At 56.9% G+C, this 20,027-nt stretch overlaps 2 protein-coding genes and 2 long non-coding RNA genes across 6 annotated transcripts in view; 2 read left to right on the forward strand and 2 right to left on the reverse strand.

The window, feature by feature from the left end:
* Positions 1-7,048, reverse strand: part of MYH6 (myosin heavy chain 6) — a 23,726-nt gene extending 16,678 nt beyond the window's left edge. Inside the window, exons 1-12 of one of the 2 annotated variants that reach the window (XM_032481726.1) lie at positions 6,929-7,046; positions 6,391-6,603; positions 5,044-5,187; positions 4,639-4,795; positions 4,514-4,541; positions 4,150-4,261; positions 3,804-3,896; positions 3,048-3,111; positions 2,712-2,810; positions 2,146-2,249; positions 1,922-2,060; positions 162-430 (exon numbers count right to left, since the gene is read on the reverse strand). In XM_032481726.1, the coding sequence (XP_032337617.1) occupies positions 162-430; positions 1,922-2,060; positions 2,146-2,249; positions 2,712-2,810; positions 3,048-3,111; positions 3,804-3,896; positions 4,150-4,261; positions 4,514-4,541; positions 4,639-4,795; positions 5,044-5,187; positions 6,391-6,591 (1,410 nt within the window). In that variant the 5' untranslated portion in view covers positions 6,592-6,603; positions 6,929-7,046. Of the gene's footprint in view, positions 1-161; positions 431-1,921; positions 2,061-2,145; positions 2,250-2,711; positions 2,811-3,047; positions 3,112-3,803; positions 3,897-4,149; positions 4,262-4,513; positions 4,542-4,638; positions 4,796-5,043; positions 5,188-6,390; positions 6,604-6,928 lie in introns of both variants that reach the window. The other variant, XM_032481725.1, reaches the window with a different exon arrangement.
* LOC116664191 lies at positions 368-3,153 on the forward strand. 2 transcript variants are annotated; one of them, XR_004320563.1, is made up of 5 exons: positions 368-449; positions 798-882; positions 1,273-1,363; positions 1,987-2,070; positions 3,066-3,153. It is a non-coding gene; the product is annotated as an uncharacterized LOC116664191 (long non-coding RNA). The 2 variants fall into 2 exon arrangements; XR_004320564.1 differs by having other exon boundaries at positions 2,033-2,070; positions 3,066-3,143.
* On the forward strand, positions 3,148-11,887 carry LOC116664190. Its single transcript, XR_004320562.1, has 5 exons — positions 3,148-3,330; positions 6,439-6,546; positions 6,947-7,009; positions 10,991-11,144; positions 11,764-11,887. It is a non-coding gene; the product is annotated as an uncharacterized LOC116664190 (long non-coding RNA).
* Positions 11,721-20,027, reverse strand: part of LOC102514829 (myosin-7) — a 21,415-nt gene continuing 13,108 nt past the window's right edge. Inside the window, 16 exon segments of the mRNA XM_032481727.1 lie at positions 11,721-11,861; positions 12,381-12,515; positions 12,630-12,725; positions 13,578-13,853; positions 13,946-13,975; positions 13,977-14,072; positions 14,191-14,394; positions 14,627-14,935; positions 15,479-15,603; positions 15,729-15,894; positions 16,061-16,244; positions 16,805-17,001; positions 17,774-17,892; positions 18,056-18,182; positions 18,332-18,721; positions 19,419-19,509. Of these exon segments, the coding sequence (XP_032337618.1) occupies positions 11,841-11,861; positions 12,381-12,515; positions 12,630-12,725; positions 13,578-13,853; positions 13,946-13,975; positions 13,977-14,072; positions 14,191-14,394; positions 14,627-14,935; positions 15,479-15,603; positions 15,729-15,894; positions 16,061-16,244; positions 16,805-17,001; positions 17,774-17,892; positions 18,056-18,182; positions 18,332-18,721; positions 19,419-19,509 (2,566 nt within the window). The 3' untranslated portion in view covers positions 11,721-11,840.

The raw sequence follows: 20,027 nt of genomic DNA on the forward strand, positions 1-20,027 counted from the left end.
TCAGGGCGGGGAGGGAGAGCCCCCTGAAGACACATGACTGTCTCTATCACTGCTCAGCCCATCGCCTTTCCCGCCTGGTCTGTAGCCAGCTCAGCCAGGGATGGCTGCTTGTGCCACCAAGTGATTTACTGTTCTCCCGCCCCTGGGGCTCCCCTGCTCACGTCAAAGATCTCGAAGCCAGCGATGTCCAGGACCCCTATGAAGTACTGGCGCGGCTGCTTGGTCTCCAGGGTGGCGTTGATCCGCGTCACCATCCAGTTGAACATCTTCTCATACACTGCCTTGGCCAGCGCCCCGATAGAGTAATACACCTGCTGGACGTTCTGCCCCTTGGTGACGTACTCATTGCCCACTTTCACTCGAGGATGGCACAGCCCCTTAAGCAGATCTGCTGAATTCAGCCCCATGAGGTAGGCAGACTTGTCGGCATCTGGTGGAGAAGGAAAGAGGTAAGCAAACACTTTCAACAGACCCTCCTTCCCTGACCAGGCCATCAGGTCCTACCACTCTTATTAAAGAGCTGCAAGGGCCTGAAGGCTACAAGGCTTGTCATGGTCACCCAGCCAGTGTGTGTATGAGTCAGGCTGGAGCCCAGGCCCCTTTATTACCCCAGGGCCTCCCATCACACAGCCCCCTCGCCTCTGTCTTTATATCTCCTGCATGTCTCTGGCCAGTGCACTGCTATAACCATGTCCTCACTGCTCCCCTACTCCCCAGGAATCCTCTTATCTCTTGAGGGCATGGAACATGACTGATGGGACAAGATCTCCTCTGATCCTTGCCTCCTTTGTCCCTAGTCCCAGGATGTGCCCCAAGACTGGGAATGCTCTACTCTGAAGCCATGTGTTGACCAACCTGACTGGGAAATCAAGGTTCCTAACGGTATGTTGGACAGCACCATCTCCAACCCCAAGCTCTGCAAATGTGGCATCCAACATATGTCCTCTATTTGGAGGGAATTTATTTGGTTTAATTTCAAGAGTTTTGTGATAATTAGTGACATGTTACTGTGAAACTGAGGCTTGGTATTTGATCTGGACAGACAGACAGAAAAGGTCCATGAAGGTTGGCCAAGAGGAACGTTCTTGGGGTTTTGTTCAGCCCTGTTGACACCTTCACAACTCCTCAAAAGATTCTCGAAACAGCCCCAGAGGGGGCTGGGAGGGGCTGTTGCTCCATTCCACTGAGGAGGAGACTGAGGCCCTGTGGTATGGGTGATATGTCAATGCCCCGAGCTGTGTTCTGACCCCTGAACTGCTGCTTCCCAAACAGAACATGGCGCGGAGTCTGCAAGAGGCTCACCTAAGAGCTTGGAATCCCTCACATACACATGGCATTAGTGATGGGGATATGCAGAACTCAGGTCTGTGCTTTCCTGGGTTTGGGGGAGTCTTGGGCACAGGAGGAAAATTTCCTAATTCACTTCTGCTCCATGCAGCTGGGGTTGAGAAGCTGGCAGGAAGATGGGGCACCTCCCTGTCTGCCTAGTTCTCCCATGTCCCTGCCCCTCCTCAGCCCTCACTGACTCATCTACCCCATAAGCCTCAGGTCCTTTGGGAGCCAGCCTGTCTGGGACGGAGGGTGGTCTCAGGCAAGGGTCTAAGGGAGGATTAGGCCTGGAGTCAGAGCCAGATGGTGTCGGGGCGGTGGGGCTGGGGAACCACCCCCCGGGGGGGAGGCCAGCGCCCCCCGGGAGAAGGCACCGCCTTGCGACCACCTGCTTCTCCACTTCCGGTTTCCTCCCACTTTGTCTGTCGTGTTCCTAACATGGGTGCCGTGAACATAGCTCCTTAAGAATCGTTGCGAGGCACCCTTTTTGGACGCAGCGTGGGAGACCCTGCCCCCCGAGGACTGTTTCTGCGTGAAGGGCAGACACCCAGCACCTCGGGCCTTGCCGGCGCGCGCCCTCCTGCTCTCCCACCTTCGGTGCCGTCAGGCTCCGCCTGCTCCTCCCGCTGCTTCTGCTTGAACTTCATGTTTCCGTAGTGCATGATGGCGCCCGTCAGCTTGTACATGCCGGCTTTCTCCTCAGAAGTGAAGCCCAGCACGTCGAAGGCGTTCTGGGGCAGGGTGAGAGAGGCCGAGTTGGCGGCCCGGGCGGGTGTCCCAGGAGCCCCGGGGCCCTCCCACTGCCTCCTCACTCACATCTGTGGCCATGAGCTCCTCGGAGTCGTCGATGGAGGCCACGGACACCTCCCCCTGGGACACATAGGCGTAGTCGTAGGGATTGTTGGTGACCAGTAGCATGTCTGTCCAGGCGAGGGGAGGGGCAGGGCAGGGGACGGGGTGGGGGAGGGGTACGGTGGGGGGAGGGGTGGGGAGAAGGAAGGAAAGGAGCCGGAGCAGGTAGAGAGGAGAACAGTCAGCAAGGACCAAGGGGAGGATCCAGAAGAAAAGGAAAAGTGGGTAGCAGGACCCAGGGCAGGCGGGATGGTGGGAGAGTGATAGGTGGGAGGAGGTGGGGCAAATGCAGAAGAGAAGGAGAAAATCAACAAGGAGGAAGAGAAATAGGACAAGGAAGGGTGGAAAGGGAGGCAAGAGGAGACGCAGGCAGGTCCAAGGTGGGGGAGGAAGAGAAAGGCATTGAGCAGATGGAGGGAGGAGGGAGGTGAGCAGGGCAGCCGGGTGAGTGAGGAGGAAGAGGGCGCTGCCCTGCACAGGCAGGCTTGTGGAGGGCGCTGGGGGCAGCAGGGGCATCGAGCCGGGCTCACCCAGCAGCTCTGGCTTCTTGTTGGACAGGATCTGGTAGAAGATGTGGTAATTCCTCTCAGCCTTCAGCTGGAAGATCACCCGGGACTTCTCCAGGAGGTCTGAAGTGAGGAAGAGGGAAGGCAGATAAGGAAGGAGAGAGAGGCGAGCCAGCAAAAGGGTGGAGATCAGGAGAGAAAGGCTCCTTTGGCAAGTGGTTTAAAGGAAGAATTCTAAAACCGACGGAAATGTAGACAGACAGAAGATGGAGGGGAGATGATGAGATAGGGGTGCCCAGCGGGGAAAGAAGGCAGAGGTGGAGGATCTGGAGGGGTGGGCAGGGTGCCCTGGGTACTCACAGGTCTCTATGTCTGCAGAAGCCAACTTTCCTGTGGCTCCAAAGTGGATCCTGATGAATTTCCCCTGGGGGCAAATGAGACAAAGAGTGAGGGAGCTGGCCAGAAGAGACAGATGGAGATCCTGGACCTTAGTGCAACCCAGAATGCCCTGGATGGTTCTGGAAATGTAAACGACCTCTTTGAGGTCCCAGTTTAGTATAAGTAAAACAGCAGAGAGGATTCCCATCCCCCAAAACCACACTGGGATCTCCGAGCAGAAACAACGGCACAGGAATGAACACAGGTAGAGTGCGTCCTGTTTGTACCTCTGATATGATCTCATATAATCCTCCCAATAATCCACAAGGTAGATATTACTACCTCTGTCTCATAGATGAAGGAACTGGGGCTCAGAGAGGCGTGGGGACTTGCTGGGCAGGTGAAAAGCTGGGGAATTGGCTCCAACACCCATGCTCACTTCCTACTTCCAGTGTGGAAGAGCTTTGGAAACAGTCCTAAGAAAAATCTAGAATGTGACCAAAATCAGCTCTGTTAATTGGCTATGGAGCAGCTGTGGTGGTTCTGAATCTCTTTTCTTGAGTTCCCAGAACTTGGGGACCAGGCTGAATGGGGGGGATTTAAAGTGTGCATGCTAATTGATAACCCAATACTAAACGCAGGGCAATCAACCAGGTGTGGTGACTATTGGCAAAACTGCACCCTCCTTTTTGGGTCAAGGCCACGTGAGGCCAGTTGGCAGTGGTCAAGCGCACTCACGAAACGGGAGGAGTTGTCATTCCGGACGGTCTTGGCGTTGCCGAAGGCCTCCAGGGCAGGGTTGGCCTGGATGATCTGGTCCTCCAGGGTGCCCTGTGAAGGGAATGGGGCTCCATCTCCAGTTCACCTCCAGGCGGTGGTGGGAGGGGAAGGGGAAGGGGGCTGGGTGGACTGCTGGTGGGTCTGTGGCTCCAAAAGGACCTCAGAGTATGTGTCTCCTGCCAGGAAGGTCTTGAGCACTGGGCTCAGGGGTGCTGTCTGCACTGTTCCCCAGGGCAGGGCTAGGGGTCACTGGGTCAGCCTGCCTCCCAGAACCCCTCTGCTGAGGCTGTGGCCCACCCTGTACCTTGTTTGTGTTGACATTGTCCTTCTTGCCACGGTCACCTATGGCTGCAATGCTGGCAAAGTACTGGATGACACGTTTCGTGTTCACAGTCTTCCCTGCCCCGGATTCTCCACTGGAGGTGACAGGGACTCATCAGAACCCAGGTTCCCACTGTTCTCCATTCAAAGTATATACTGCACCCTCTTCCCTCAGAGTCCCAATCATCTAATTTCCTCTACCAGGGTCCAGCTCCCTGCAGAATCTGCCCATCGCCATAAGTCACTCCAGCACTCTTGAGAGGGCCCAGTTCCTTGCAGTCACAGCCTTAAACCTCCCCCCATCCCAGCACATCAGGCTCCTCTGTGGGTGGATGGTGCTCACTCACGTGATGAGGATGGACTGGTTCTCCCGATCTGGAAGAGAAAAGAGGAGAGGTGATGGGTTCAGGGCTGAGGGCCCAGGTCCATGGGTGTGGGGCTCAGGGGCCGTAGGACAGGGCTGCCAGCCCACCTGTCAGCATGTACTGGTAGGCGTTGTCAGAGATGGAGAAGATGTGGGGCGGCGCCTCACTCCTCTTCTTGCCCCGGTAGGCAGCCACCACCTCGGCGTTGTACACTGGCAGCCACTTGTAGGGGTTGACAGTGACGCAGAAGAGGCCGGAGTAGGTCTGAAGCAGGGCAGTCATGAGAAGTTGGAGCAGGGAGCCCAGGAGGGGACGGGCAGTGGTGACAGGCAGAGGAGGCCCTGGTCTCCCCTGCTGGCTCCTCTCTTCCTGCAGCTGACCAGGGTGGGGAGGGGACGGGGGGTCCTGGGCCCTTTGGGAGAGTTCTGACCCCCTTCCCTCGAGAGAGTCACCCTGGCCTACTTTGGACTCCATGCAGGATGGGCTGCCTGCCGCATGCAGGGTGCACTCACATAGATCATCCAGGCCGCGTAGCGCTCCTTGAGGTTGAAAAGCACTGCGGGCTCATGCAGGAAGGTCAGCATGGCCATGTCCTCGATCTTGTCGAACTTGGGCGGGTTCTGCTGCAACACCTGGTCCTCCTTCACGGTCACCGTCTGGGGAGGAGGCATGGGTGACCCTACTCCCACCAGGACCCTCGCCAGCCTTGCCCACTTACCTCTGCCCAAAACACAGGCCATCATCTAGCCTTGGTCCCCCAGCTCTTTTCTCACCAGTGCCTGGGCCCTACCCTATAGCTCTCTATGATGCCAGATAGCTTACTTGCCCACAGTCTCTCGCATCCTACTAACAGTCCTAGAGTCCCCATGTCTTGCCAGTTCCCCAACCCTGTGCCCATAAGCATCCCCTTTCAGTCCCTGCTTCAGGTGTTTAGGAACAAAAATACAAAGGGGCTGGCTGCTCTCTGATCTGTGCACACACACCTTACCCTGACTCCTGGGGACAGTGTTTCAGGGCATCAGTTGCTCAGGGAAAACCTCAGAAAAACATCTCTCCCATCTACCCTGCACTCCCCACCAGTCACTGTCTGCCTTGATTGCCACCAGTCAGTTTACCAGGCCCTCAGGTCATGAGATCCTGCAGGTAGCTATTCCAGCATGTTTAATAGTGGAGGAACTGCAGATTGAATAACTGAATGATTTGCCAATATGGTGGCTGCTAGTGGCAGAGCTGGGTTTTCGGGGTCCAAGCTGCGAGCAGGTTGTGGTCTCTTGTTGCATGCCTCAATGGGGCACAACAGTCAGTCAGCATGTCTGCAAGGCACGTACTTCTGAGTCGCTGCTGGTGACCAGGGGCAGTTCTCACCGCTGGCATGAGGGACCAGGGACTGTGGACTTCTGAGTGCCAGTCACCAGCCCCGACTGAGCATTCAGCTCAAGGGCTCTTGCTCTTTGTGTTCACTGGGACTAAGAGTTTGCTCTTGGCATGGTTGGGGAGGTCTGGAGAGAGTTGGTCCATGGAAGAAACAGGCACAGAGAGGAGGGATACAAGTTCAAGAAGGGAGCTCATTTGATGCTGTGTCTGTGTCTTCTTTATCTATAAGACTGCTCTGAGGAGGTAACCAGCTAAAGCTTCCTGCTTCCAGCATCCTCTCTGGCAAGGGGTGTGCATCCCTGGGGGGTGGCACCTGTCACACCTGCTCAGATCTAACAAGGTCAGGGTTCTCACTCAGATGCTGGGCTTCTCCAGCTGGGCTCGTCCTTCACCCCCACTGGCTTTGGCTCTTCTTCAAGGCCCTTCAGCTCCTGCTGCTAGTGGCTCCACCCCTGCACCACCCCCCTCTGCTGTGCCCCACACACCTTGCCTGTCTCCGTCTCGGCAGTGACCTTGCCTCCCTCCTTGGACAGGATCTTGGCCTTGACGAACTCCTCCTTGTCATCAGGCACGAAGCACTCGGTGCGGATGTCAAAGGGCCGGGTCTGGGCCTCTAGACGCTCCTTCTCCGACTTGCGGAGGTACGGGGCTGCCGCCCCAAAATCGGCCATCTGGGTGTCCGTCATCTTGTCGCTCCTCTACAGTCAATTGAAACAGAAGGGCCCAGGCCTCGGTGGGTGGCACTGCCCTCTGTACCCCGACTCCCTGCCCCACCTCACCACCTGGGCCCTATCACTCTCAACTCCCCCACTGAGAAGCACCTGGCCTGGGTCCAGCCCTCCCTTACTCAGGTTCTGCTTCCCTTGCCCTCTGATGTGATGCTGAAGAAGAGTTTGTGAGGTGTCTGTGTGGGATAGAATTGGCTGGAGTTTGCCAAGGCGGGGTGCTGAGCTGCTCAGAGGAGAGACGGCTGGCCCTGGTCCAGGAACCTGGCTCTCAGGAGAAAACTGGGGTGGTTCTCACCTGGTTATCTCTTCACAGAGAATCCTGGAGCCGATAGACCGTGGATGGAGCCACAGAGGTAGAGCCAGGCAGAGAGAACAGGTGAGGAAAATGAACAATGAAGGCAGTCTGATGGGGAGAAGTAAGACCAAAATGGGGAGTCAGGGTGAGATGAGAGGCAGAGAGGCAGAGAGGCAGGAAAGAAAGGATGCACAGTTAGTAAAAGTGCAAGGAGCGGGTTGTGGAATCCGAGTTGGAAACAGAGAGAAGCGAGGGAATTAGAACACACAGCCAAGAAGGACGGGCAGGAGGAGAGACGCACAAAGAAGAATGATAGTGACAAGTACTGACAAAGACCGAGAGGCAAAATAAAACTGGACAAAGAGAGGGAAGCCATCCAAGGAGGGAGAAGGAGCGTGGAGGACACAGAAAGCAGGAGAAGACAGATGCAGGGGAGGAAATGCAGATAGGAGAAGGAAAGACGTTACTGGCTTTCCCCTTAGAACCCCCCCACTGTCAGTGGGGACTCCCCAGTGCTGGGGAAAGCGCTAGCAGAGCCCTTGGACCTCTGACTGACCTGCACCCCATTCTCCTCAAGATGGTGGCTCTGAGGGCGGCCACAGCCCCCACCCCAAAGCCTGTCTTACCTGGCTCAGAGGAATCTCAGTGTGTCTGGGGAGCTGGCTCCTTTATATCCCACTGCCCCCACCCTCTGCCTAAATTTGGAGCCCTTCCGGAGGGACCCTCCCTCCCACCTCTTCCCCCTCTCAGCTCCTCCTCCTTTGATCCCTTGGCTCCAGAGGTGACAAGAGGACAACAGAGCCTCCTGATTTGCCCATGAAAGGTCTGTCGTACTAGCCCCTCTGGCTCCAGGGCCTTTTTTTAGTCCTTGGGCACATTCCTCCCCTCCAAAGGACTGATGGGCAGATAGTGGGAAGACAGGACCTCTCATACCACCTCCCCCGCCCCAGCAGGCCCTTACCTTGGTTATTTTTAACCTGAAGGGTGAATTGAGCACACTGGGTGAGGGTCACCTTCTCCTGCAGGCCAGATGCTTGTCCCCTGCCCCCCAACCATGGGCTCCCCTCCCCTCTTCCCTACCCCCTCCTTTCCTCCCTGGCCTGTCCTCACCACGGCCTGGAGTCTGAAGGTGCTGGTGACTGGGAGCTGGAGCCAGGATGCCCAGGGAGGGGCTCTGCTGCCTGGGTCCTTGGCTCAGTTTCCCTTTGTCAGGAAAAGAATTTCCATGCTGCCCCCTCTCCATGTGGTCCTGATTTCCCTCTGCTCCCCAAGTCTCCAAGCAGGGGTCCTCCTGGGAACTTGAGGCTGCACTACTTTGGGGACACATTTGGAGTCCCCAGCCCCTCCCCTGATGCTCCCGATACAGTGGCCACTGTCCAGCCTCTCAAACAGGGGAAGGGATTCCCCCAGGCCACCACAGCAGGTTTGCACTCAGACCTGCAGTCCAGCACCCTCACATAAGGACTTCACCACCACGGGTCCATGCCCATTCTTAACTATACACAGGCAGACTTTTCACTTACACACTTAAGCTTGCAGATTTTCCTACTTGCTGTTATGCAGACTGAAACACACATTTGCACGCAGAAGCTTTTACCCTGCCACTGCCACCCTCTGCTCCCAGTGTGGTCAGGGTAGGGATGGGGAGAGGCAGGAGGCGTTAATCCCAGGGCCCGAGGCAGGAGGGGGGGTGCTGCTCCCTTCCGCCTCTCTGGGCTGCCAGAGGGTGCAGGTGCTCCTGAGGCTGGCTGGGGCCCGGGCAGGCCCAGGGATTTACACCAGCTGGGCCCCAGGCTCCGCATTCCACAGGGCTGGGGGTGGGGCTGGGGCTCTGCAGTCCCCCCGCCCCAGGCGGGACTCCGCTGCCCCCTCCCAATCCTCAAGGGGCTCATACTCACATGTCCTTCTTCATGGGTGTCCCCAAGTGCCCTGGCCCTCCAGGCCCCCTTCCCCATCCTCTGTGATGCCACCTCTCAGAGGCAGTAGGTGTCAGGTCTTCAGCAGGCCGTGCCTGTTATGACTAAGTGGACATTGTGTTCAGGAAACAATGCCAGGCTTCCCTGCCCTGGCTTTCCCCCATACCCTCACACCCAGCTCCCCACCTCCCATCCCAACTCCTGTCACCTCTCAATATAGCTCTAGAGTGTGGAGGTGGGTAAGATGGACAGGGGTCAGCTTCTCTGGGTAGGAGAGTTTTCCACCAAATACGTGGCCCTTCCCCCAAGGTCCCCAACTACCTAGGACCCTCCACTGCCCCATTACTGGCGTCAGGAATACACATGTGTCTTCAGGGAACTTGCACCTCATATCCAGTGTCCTTGAGGGGACCTGAGTCAACCCCACATTCCCATCTCCAGCAGGTTCATATGCCAAATCATTACCCCTAGAGGATGCAAGCTACCTGTCCCCAGCTCCAGGGCACTCAAGGACTCAGTGTGCAAGCTGGGGGGTTAGCCCTTGGCCCAGTGCGTCACCACCTGCTTTTCATTGCCCTGGGGACGTGATAAGGGGCCCGAGAACACCAGGTCAGGTTGGGTCAGGCTTTGTCCTCTGGGAACCCTGTGTCCTGAGTGGGCTGACTAGACTTGGTGTAGGTGGAGTGAGGGGTGAGTGGTAGGCAGGCAGGCATTTCCCGCTGTCTCCTATGGAAGGAGGAGGAGGGAAGGGGTTAACTTGGTTCCAGGGCTCTGCCCCCCTGTCTGGTCTGGTTTGCCCTCCTCTCCCTTTCCTAGGCCCCCTCCTCTCCCCAGCTCTCACTGTCCTCCCTCAGCTGCCTCCCAGAGCAGCTCCTCATTCTGCTAGAAGTCCTGGAGGGTGAGGGTGCAGACGGAGACTGCTACCACGGGTGAGGGGACGAGGAGGCAGGGCAAGCCTCCTTGGCACCAGGTTGTCCCTCTTTTGCTTGGCTTCTTGTGTGTCTGTTTGTCACTGTGTCTGTCTCCCTTTCCTCGGCCTGGTTCCCTGTCTCAAAGTCGGACCTGGCCTCTGAGTCTCCCTGGCACTGTGTTTCTGCCCATCCTGGGGTCTGACATGCCTCCACTTCTCTAAGCCTGACCTCTCTTCACCCTCTGCCTGTCCCGTCTCTGCCTCCAGGGTCTTCATCTACCTCACTTTCCTGGTTTTGCTTGCATCTGAAGATGATCCAGGATTCTTCCCTTCACCCAGTATCACCCACCTCCGCTCTTCCAGCTTCTCCATCCAGGGCTCACCCTCCCTGTTCCTCTCCCATCTCCTCTCAGCACCCTCTTTCTGGGACTCAGCTGCCAGGCCTCTCGCACCCCTGTCTGCTGCACAGTAGCTACCCATTCTCTCCGCATCTCTTCTGCTCTGGGAGCTTGGATTCTCTGGGCATCCCCCCGTGTCTCCCTTTTCAAGGATGTCTGTCTGTTTCCTCCACTATCTCCTGATTGCTCTCCAAGTCCATCCCAGGAAGAAGAGTGGTACTAGGCAGGGAGAAGGGAGGAGGGTATGAGAAGAAGGGTGGGATGGCCTGTGGGTCTATCCAAGGCCCCCTCACATCTCTATCTTTCCTCGCTCTTGATTTCCCTGGTCACCATCCTCTAGGTTCTTGAGCCCTCTCCCTCTCTCTCCACTGCTCCCTTCTCCGGACTTTCCTTTTTCCTTCCCTATTTCCTTTCTCCTCTCTCCCTCTCCTCTTGTTGTCTAATAGTGATATCCCTTCCTTCCCCTCCTGGATAGGCCCTTGCTGGGGCTGCTGCATTGGGAGCTCAGAGCCCAGAGTGGCGGGAGTGGCTGTGTGGTGGGTTGGGGGAGATTCAGGTCAGGGCTGAACCCAGGATTCTGGGAGTCCCTGCAGGAGGCTGGCAGTCCCCCTGCCTCCTAAGCCTCTTCCCTCTGTGGCCCACATTCCTAGGACTTCCCTAAGCAGTCCAGGTGTGGCGTGACTCCAGCGGGGCTGGGCTTGTTTGGTTGGAGGGGTGCTTGCTCCTTCCTCTACTTTCCAGCCCTCCAGTGACCCTTGCCCTCCCTGCTACCTTCCCTCCCCACATCCTGATCACACGTGACTCTTCCTAGTCCATCCTCTACTTGTCTCCCCTCCAGATGGCTTGCCTTAAATTGGCCAAAGAACCCCTATCTTCCAGCAAGTCTGGATGAGGAGGGTCTTGGGAACGGAAGCTACCGTGGGAAGAAATGAGGGAGAAGGAGTGCCCTGGACCAAGGGTCAGGCCTCAGGAGGAGATGAGGAGGAGAGAAGGTAGATGAGGGTACAGTTATCCTGGTGGTGCCGGGGAGGAGGTGCTGGCCTCTGGGGGTGGTTGGAGACAGTGGTGACCATGTCTGGAAGGGAAGTGCGCTACAGCTGTAAGTCCTTGTGCCCTCTCAGAGACCTGTCTCAGACCGGGACTGGGGGGGTCATTACCCCGCCTGCTCAATGGGTCACGCCTCAGAGGGCATCCCTACACCCTAAACCCCCTCATGGCCCAGCCCCAGTATTGTCAGTAGTGGGAGATAGTGTTGTCAGATCTGGGGTGTAGGTCCATAGCAGATGGGCTTATGTGTTCTAGGAGAGCCTTAAGGGTTTCCCTAAATCCCCTTTAATCCCTAGTGTCTCTGCGCCAGGGAGAGGGCTGGCAGGAGGTGGTACCTGCTAAGGGGGAGTTAAAGGAGAACATGTGTCATTGCTGCACTGGGCATGCTCAGAGTCTCACTGCCTCCCCAGGGTCTGGCATCCTCCTCTGGGGCCCCGCCTCCCTCTCTTCTCCCCCCCCCCCATGTCTGTGTTCCCATGTTCCTGTGGCTGGCAGGCCATGAAAAAGAGTCTAGAGGCAGGTTCTCACTTCAAGGAAAATTGCTTTATTCTGCTTCCGCCATAGGGGCTGCTCTCCAGGCTCCAGGACTGGGAGCTTTGTTGCACCCTTAGGATGGGACAGATCAAGACGACGTGGCAAATCTACTCCTCATTCAAGCCCTTCTGAAAGGAAACAAAGTCCAAACTAGCCCAGAGAGGTGTGTGTTGGGTAGGGGTTGGCACAGACAACAAAGGGGAGACAGGCACCAATGTGGGGAGGAACACTGTGTGGGCCAAGGGAGGCCCCATGGTGATGGGAGATGGGTCCTAGGGGTCAGTGTGGAGGGCACGTTCTGAAGGGTAGGGCTGTGGACTCAGCTGGAGGGAGGCTGCCTGGGTGAGGACAAGGGGTGCTCTGGGAAGTGCATCTTAGGTTCAGGGTACAAGGTTGTAGGCCTAAACTAGGTGGAAGATAAGTGGAAATAGCAGTTGGGGAAAATTGGGATGTAGTGGGTGTATATAAATTGGCATCTTCCAGGGTGGGATTCACAAAATAATTGGAAGTTAGAGCTGGAAGAACCTTAGAAATCACGGAGGACTGAGTTACCAGTTGTGGGGAATGAATGAAGGGGAGGAATCCTGGTGTGAGGGGCTCTATCTGAGGGGCACTGATTTTGGGGGGACATACTGGGGGCAACTCACCTTGGTGCCGATGTCGCGGCTTTTGGCCCGCAGCTTGTTGACCTGGGACTCGGCGATGTCCGCCCGCTCCTCCGCCTCATCCAGCTCGTGCTGCACCTTGCGGAACTTGGACAGGTTGGTGTTGGCTTGTTCCTCCTGCGGGGGTTCATGGGACAGGAGGATGAGGTGAGAGGGGCTTCTTAGCCTCCCAGCGTGGGGACCAGCTCCCTGACCCCTCCTCCAGGCCCAGGCCCCAACAGGGTCACTCACCGCCTCCTCGGCCTGGCGCTTGTAGGCCTTGACCTTCAGCTGCAGCTTGTCTACCAGGTCCTGCAGCCGCAGCAGGTTCTTCCTGTCCTCCTCCGTCTGGCGGTCACAGGGGGAGGGGGCAAGAGTGAGTACGGCACCAGTCATAGGAGGCAGTGTGGCCCCTCCCCCACTCTTCATCTTTACCCCAAATATAACATCCTGATCTGATTCAACTTTCTCTTTCTCAACGAACACTTAAGCTCTCCTTACAATTTCTTACTAAGGAATGTATGAATATTTTTAATGGTTTGGACCAAGAGTCTAGGGAGCTGATGAGCCTCCTGAAATTGCACACAAAACTGCGTGTAAGCACTGTTCCAGGGAGCAGGCCCTGAAGGGTTCTGGCAGGAACTCTGGGACTGCAGGCCTGATAGGATTTCCTGGGCTGCTGCGAAATGATATAGACTTGATCAAAGTTAAGGAGAAGTATATATAGAGGGTCTGTGACTTTCTGGATTGGAACAGAAATAAAATCTAATTGATAATCTGATTCTAGAAGACACCATGACAGTTAAACTTTCTCTGAGTAACCAAAAAGTTCTAGATTTGTTTTAATGGCTTTGGTGTATTTTTGGTACATTTTGGTGGTGATGGCACCAGGCTTGGCAACATATTTCTGGTAACCTAGCTGGGTGAGCTCTGCTGGAGCTCTGGGTGTGTCCCCAGGTAACAGGCTGAGGGTGAAGGCTGAGGTGGAACTTGAAGGCCAGGAGGCTCAGAGTCTGGCCTCTGACCCAGGAGACACTCAGGGTAGACTAGGGCCAGGCAGAGTAGAAACAGGGCTGAACTCTAGCCCCTTACGCTAGAAGAGGCTAAGAGAGAACACTCCGTTCCTCTGGAGTGGTTGTCACCCTGGCTTCAGGCCATGACACAGAGGACCTGGCCCCAGCGCAGCCGCCGCGCACGCACCTGGTAGGTGAGCTCCTTGATGCGCCGCTCACTCTTCCTCATGCCCTTGACCGACTCAGCATTGCGCTTCTGCTCGGCCTCCAGCTCGTTCTCCAGCTCCCGCACTCGTGCCTCCAGCTTCTGCAGCTGCTTCTTGCCTCCCTTGAGGGCGATCTGCTCGGCCTCGTCCAGCCGGTGCTGCAGGTCCTTGATGGTCTGCTCCATGTTCTTCTTCATGCGCTCCAGGTGGGCGCTGGTGTCCTGCTCCTTCTTCAGCTCCTCTGCCATCATGGCGGCCTGTGCACAGGGGGCGAGGTGAGACCTGGTCTAAGTCTTCAAGCCCAAGGAGACCCTGGCTGGGAGCAGGCAGGCCAGGGCTGAGGACTCACGTCGGTGATGGCCTTCTTGGCCTTCTCTTCAGGCGTTCCTGCACTCCTGCACCGCCTCCTCCACTTCAGTCTGAAGCTGGGACAGGTCTGCATCCATCTTCTTCTTCTGGTTGATGAGGCTGGTATTCTGAGGGTCAAGGTGGGCAGAGCAGGAAAAGCACTGAGCATCCACAAACATCTCCTGAACCTTACCTGTGAAGTCCTGCCCATGCTTCCCTCCCAGACCACCCAGAGGAGCTGCTCACCTGGGAATGCAGCAGCTGTACCCGCTCGCTGGTCTCGATCAGCTCCTGCTCAGCCAGCTTCCGGGACCGCTCTGTCTGCTCCACCACCGCCCGCAGCTCCTCCAGCTCAGCCTGCAGCAGGTTGTTGCGCCTCTCCACGATGGCAATGTTCTCCTTCAGGTCGTCATTGGCACGGATTGAGTCATCCAGCTGAATCTGGGTGTCCTGAGGGTCAGGAGAGTGAGAGACGGAGATGGCCTCTGGCCCATCAGAAGGCTATTAGCTGAACTGGATGCCGTGGCGAGCCCATATGGTGGCTCAGGAGGGGCCCATGGTGGGTGTCTGTAATGGCCCAGGGGCAGGAGGATCTGGTGCTGTGATGGGACACCCCCACCTAACACGGCCACTACCTTTCTCTGGGTGAGGTGACTTCCTGCTTCTAACAGTCTCCATGTACCTTCAGCAAGCTCTGGAGGCTCTTGACTTGTTTCTGGGCCTCGGTGGCCATGCGGTTGGCGTGGCTGAGCTGGATCTCCATCTCGTTGAGGTCACCCTCCATCTTCTTCTTCACCCGCAGGGCCTCATTGCGGCTGCGCGTCTCCGCGTCCAGGGAGGTCTGCAGCGAGTCCACCACCCGCAGGTGGTTGCGCTTGGCCTGCTCCATCTCCTCGTCCTTCTCCGCCAGCTTCCGCTCGATCTCTGCCTTGATCTGGTTGAACTCCAGCTGGGCCCGGAGGATCTTGCCCTCCTCATGCTCCAGGGAGGCCTGGAGGAGGGTAGGGAGAGAGGGTCTGAGGTAGTCAGGGCACAGGACGGGGGCAGGGGTCTGTTCATGAATTGTGAACATAAAGTGAGTTCAAGCAGTATAAGTGGTTCAGCAAAGAAGCAGAAGGAGGAAGAAAAAAAGAGAATTTAAAAGGAAAAAAAAAGGCCTAGGAGAAGGTGATTCAGGCTCTCCCAGAGGAGAGCGAGCTATGAAGACAAAGAGGAAAATGAAGAAAAAAGTGTTGCCAAGGAAACAGAAGCAATTGGGCACAGAATGTGAAAATCAAAGGAGGCAGAGGTGGGAAGAGGGGCAGCGAAACAGGAAATCTTGTCTAGGATGTGATAGTTAGAATGTTTGTGTGAAGGGAAGTGAGTGACCTGGTTATTCGTTCATTCTGTAATATTTGTTGAGTGCCTACTATGGGCCAGGCACTATCTAGGCTCTGAGAATGGACCAGTGAACACGACAGACAAAGAGAGAAGAGAACAGGGACCACAGCCCAGAGCTAAGCTATCTCCCCCACCTCTGCCCCCGTGTACGCACCTCAGCCTCCTCCAGGGCCGACTGCAGCTCCAGCTTCTCAGCCTCCAGCTGCTTGCGGACCTTCTCCAGCTCATGGATGGTCTTTCCACTGGAGCCCAGCTGCTCCGTCAGGTCAGAGATCTCCTCTGTGGGAGGGGCGGGTTGCTCAGTTGGGGGCTGCCATGGTCCAAAGTAGGGGCCCACCTCTAGGAACCCCTGGGAGGTATCACATGCAAACCCTGCCCCGCCCCTCCTGGCCTCCGGGCCGCACCCTGCAGGTTCTTGTTCTCCCGCTTGAAGGTCTCCAGGTGCTCCAGGGACTCCTCGTAGGCATTCTTGAGCTTGAAGAGCTCGGTGCTGAGGGAGCGCGCCTCCTTCTGCGAGGACTCCAGCTCCGACTGCGACTCCTCATACTTCTGTTTCCACTCGGCCAGGATCTGAGTGGCACAGGACACGGCTCACGGCACAGCCCCAGCCGCACCTCCAGGGACGACCCAGGCCCCTCTCCTGGGCTCAGCCTCCTCCCAGCCCCTGAGGAAGAGGTTCCTGACCCCAGACCCCCTGCTATGCCCCCTGGCCGCGGCCGCCAAAGCCTGGGCTCACCTTGTCGAAGTTCCTCTGTTTCTTGTCCAGGGCTGCGGCGGCTGCATTGGAGCGCTCCACATCCACCATCAGGTCCTCGATCTCGTTCTGCAGCCGGTGCTTGGTCTTCTCCAGGGAGGAGCACTTGGCATTGACGGCTTCCACGGCCTCCTCAGCGTCCTGGAGCCGCTGGGCCAGCTTCTTCCTGCCCGGGGTGGTAGTTGGGGACGGTGATAGGAGAGGGTGGGGAGGATGGAGGGTGTAGATTTGGACAAGGGGAGACAACGTGAGTCTTGTAGAAAACAATCCTTGAAAACTCAGAAACATTGTCAGAGAAACTGAGGACAGGCCCCAGGGAGCTGAGAACTAGGCGGGCTGAGGGTCTTGGTAGCAGAGTGTGAAGACCCACAGCTCCCCAGGCACAGGCCTTCCAGGTGGCATCCCTCGGACCTTGGGCCAGCCTCTCGGCTGCAGACCTGGAGGACACATGGCCTCTGAGCCCTCCGCTACCACAGCACCCTGCCCCAGGTGGGCTCACTCTGCCCTCAGACAAACCTTTTGTTCGTCTTATATTCAGATGAGAAACATAACGCGAGCAAAAAGCTTCCCTGAGAGGAGAAGGAGGTGGGGCCAGGGCAGGGTCCTACTGTGTTGTCAACACTCAGCTAAGCACCCATCCCCTGTGCCGAATCTACTGAAGAGTGGCCTGAGCTGTGTCCTGCCCGCCCAGGGGCCCCAGCCACAGGCAGACCTCCCGGGACTCACTTGGCCTCCTCCAGCTCCTCGGTCCTCTGGATGGCGTCTGTCTCGTACTTGGTCCTCCACTGGGCCACCTCCGAGTTGGCCTTGGAAAGGACGCGCTGCAGCTCGGCCTTGGCCTCTGTCTCCTCCTCGTACTGCTCCCGCAGCAGGTCACAGTCGTGCCTGGCCGACTGCAGCGCGTGGGCCAGGGCGTTCTTTGCCTGGGAGAGGCGGCACCAGGAGGCAGGCTCAGCTTTCCCCGTAGCACGACTCCAGGCCTTGCCTGTCTCCGCACCCTAATTTCAGCATCCTCCCACAGCCTCACCTATCTCTAATAGCCCAGTGGATCCGGAATGGTAACTGAGTACTGTTAACAAAGAAAGTCCATACAGCCCTGCACTGTTCACAAAACGCTCCATGCCCATCCCCCCCGCCCCCGTGCTCCTCCCTGCAGCGGGCGTTAGCATCCTCACCCCATTTTACAGGCAGGAGACAGAGGCTCAGAGAGCTTAGGTGATTTCCCCAAGATCACCAAGGCTCTAAGAGGCAGGCTAGGGTTTGAGCCCTGGTCTTTTTTGTGAGTCATATTCTTTTCCCTTTGTCATGAGCCCAGCCAAGTGCTAGGAATAGGATCCAGTTGAGTTTCTTTCTCCAGATTTCAGATTGCTCTGCTAATCCCAGGACCACTTGTGCAGTTCCTACATCCCATACCGATGCCCAGCCAAGGCCATCGTACCTCCCTAGTTTATTGCCTCACCTCACTACCCCCTGACCCAGGTACCCTTAGTCCGTGCCCTTCAGAGACGGCACCAGAAAGGCAGAGGGCCTCAGTGTGGGGAATACATTTAGGAAGCATATGGTAGGGTCTGGGCGATTATTTCTTCTGGAAAATGGAAAAATGCTATGTAGCAAGCCTCATTCTTGGGAAAGGAAGTGATGTGGATGCAAGGCCAGCCCGTGTGCTGGGCCAAGGGGCCTGAGTCTAGGCCTCACCTTAACCTCCTCCTCCAGCTGCCTCTTGAGGTCCTCCAGCTGCTGCGTGTAGGTGAGCTTGCCTCGGGTCAGCTGGGAGATCAGCGCCTCCTTCTCATCCAGCTGCCGGGACAGCTCACCTGGAGAGGCACCGAGGCACACTCAGCTCTCGGTCAGTCACTCCTCTCTACCCCCAACTCCTCCCCTAACCCTCAGGCCCTGTCTCTGAAGAGGGGTATGTGTGTGTGTGTGTACCCAAGCCTGGGTGGCTCAGGAGGTCAGGGAGACGGGGGTGGGGCTCACCGTTCTCTGTCTGCAGCTTGGCCCGCTGGCTGGTGAGGTCGTTGACAGAACGCTGGGTCTCCTCGGCCTTGCTCCGGTGCTCATTCATCTGGTCCTCCAGGGTCCGGCACATCTTCTCCAGGTTAGCCTGAGAGAGGAAGGCGAGTCATACGATGGATGTAGGAGCTAAAAGGGTGTGGGTGGTGCAATTCAAGGAGAAGGGAAGAGAGGAGACAGGGACAGAAAGTGGAGGTGGCTGGAGGGGACTGGAGGAGGGGGGAGGAGAGCACAGCCCACCTTGGCCTTGATGATCTGCTCCATGTTGGAGGTGACGTCATCCAGCTCCAGCTTGAACTCGCTCTTCTCCTTCTCCAGCTTCTGCTTCACACGCTGCAGGTTGTCGATCTGCTCGCCCAGCTCGGCCACGCTGTCTGCGTGCTTCTTGCGCAGGGCGGCCGCCGTGGCCTCGTGCTGCAGCGTGGCCTCCTCCAGGTCCCGCTTCATCTTCTGGAACTCGGCCTCGCGTTTCTTGTTCATCTCGATCTGCACAGACGTGGCCCCGCCGGCCTCCTCCAGACGCTCGCTGATCTCCTCCAGCTCCCGGGTCAGGTCTGAGCGCAGCTTCTCCACCTTGGCCCGGGCAGTGCGCTCGGCCTCCAGCTCCTCCTCCAGCTCCTCAATGCGTGCCTGGGCCGGACACAGGGGGCTCAGACCCACCGCCCCATCCCCTCCGTTGGAGCCCTCTCCCCAGAGCTCTAGAAGACTCCTGGCCTGTCTAGAATAGCAGTCAGCTTAGTTCCAGCAGTGGACAGGTAGAAACCAAAGGATTTGGGGAAGATGGTCTGGACAGCCAAGTGAGCCTGCCTTCGGGTCAGAAGATTGTACATTCTGTTTATTGGAAGGAAAGTGGTTGATGCTTGCTCTTGCAGAAGGACAGATAGACCTGTGTTCTAGAGACACTTTAGGCAGTTTTGTGGCAAAAATCATGGAAGTTAGAATCAGGTTCGTCTGACCAGACAACGAAAGGCAAATGTGCTCTAGAGGTAAAACCTGAAGTCACAAACCATCAGGGCTGAAGGGGCCTCAAGAGCCACAGGGAACAGGGGAGGACATGGAGACCCAGAGATCGGCAGTGGACTCCCCACGGTCACCAGCTAAACCAGAGCTGACACACGAAGCCAGATTTCTGCCCCCAGACCCATGAGCTTCTCCTGATCTTTCCCTGTGTCATCCTTGCATCCCCAGCCCTGCTGGTGGTGCTCCGTGGGGGATCTGTGGTAGCGCAGCATGTCCCCTCACAGATGCAGGGCCAGCGCCTGCAATGCTGGGAGAGGACAGCCTGGGGGAGGGCCAAAGAGGCTGAGGACCAGCCCAGAGAGCTTACCTGAAGCTCTTTGAGCTTCTTCTGCAGCTGGCTGGCCAGGGCCTGCTCATCCTCAATCCTCGCATTGAGGGCATTCAGCTCAAAGTCCTTCCTGCAGAGAAGGAGGGAGGGTCAAGCAAGGGAGGTCAGTTGGGCCCCTGGAGGGCCCATCAGTGGTTGGAGATGGTAATGACACAAATGAGGAGCAGATTTCATGAGAAAAACAGCTTCCAGGGCTTTTGTTGTGTCCCTGAAAGTGTAACATCTTTACACTTTCAGGGATTGAAGCTCAACAGGAAATGTACTGGGACAAGCACTGTAGGTAGCGTGACGGGACCTGGGCTCCGAGATGGTCTCTTCTTTGGTGTATAAAATGCGTGCGTGGGACTAGATGGTCTTAGAGGCCCCTGTTAGCTCTGATGGTCTTTAATCCTGTCACTGGTACTTTGGGCAATTTGGTAACCTTTCTGAGCCTTTGTTTCCTCCTTAGTAAGTGGGGTTGAAGTACCATTCTTAAAAGGTAGTTTGAGGGTCAATGGGATCATATATTTGTTCATTCATCCAACGAGTGTTGTGCCTGGGAAAGTGCAAAGACTTCCTGGTGAGGATGCAGATCGTGACGAGTCTCGG

The sequence above is a fragment of the Camelus ferus genome, chromosome 6 (assembly GCF_009834535.1).
Source record: "Camelus ferus isolate YT-003-E chromosome 6, BCGSAC_Cfer_1.0, whole genome shotgun sequence".
Classification (NCBI taxonomy): domain Eukaryota; kingdom Metazoa; phylum Chordata; class Mammalia; order Artiodactyla; family Camelidae; genus Camelus; species Camelus ferus.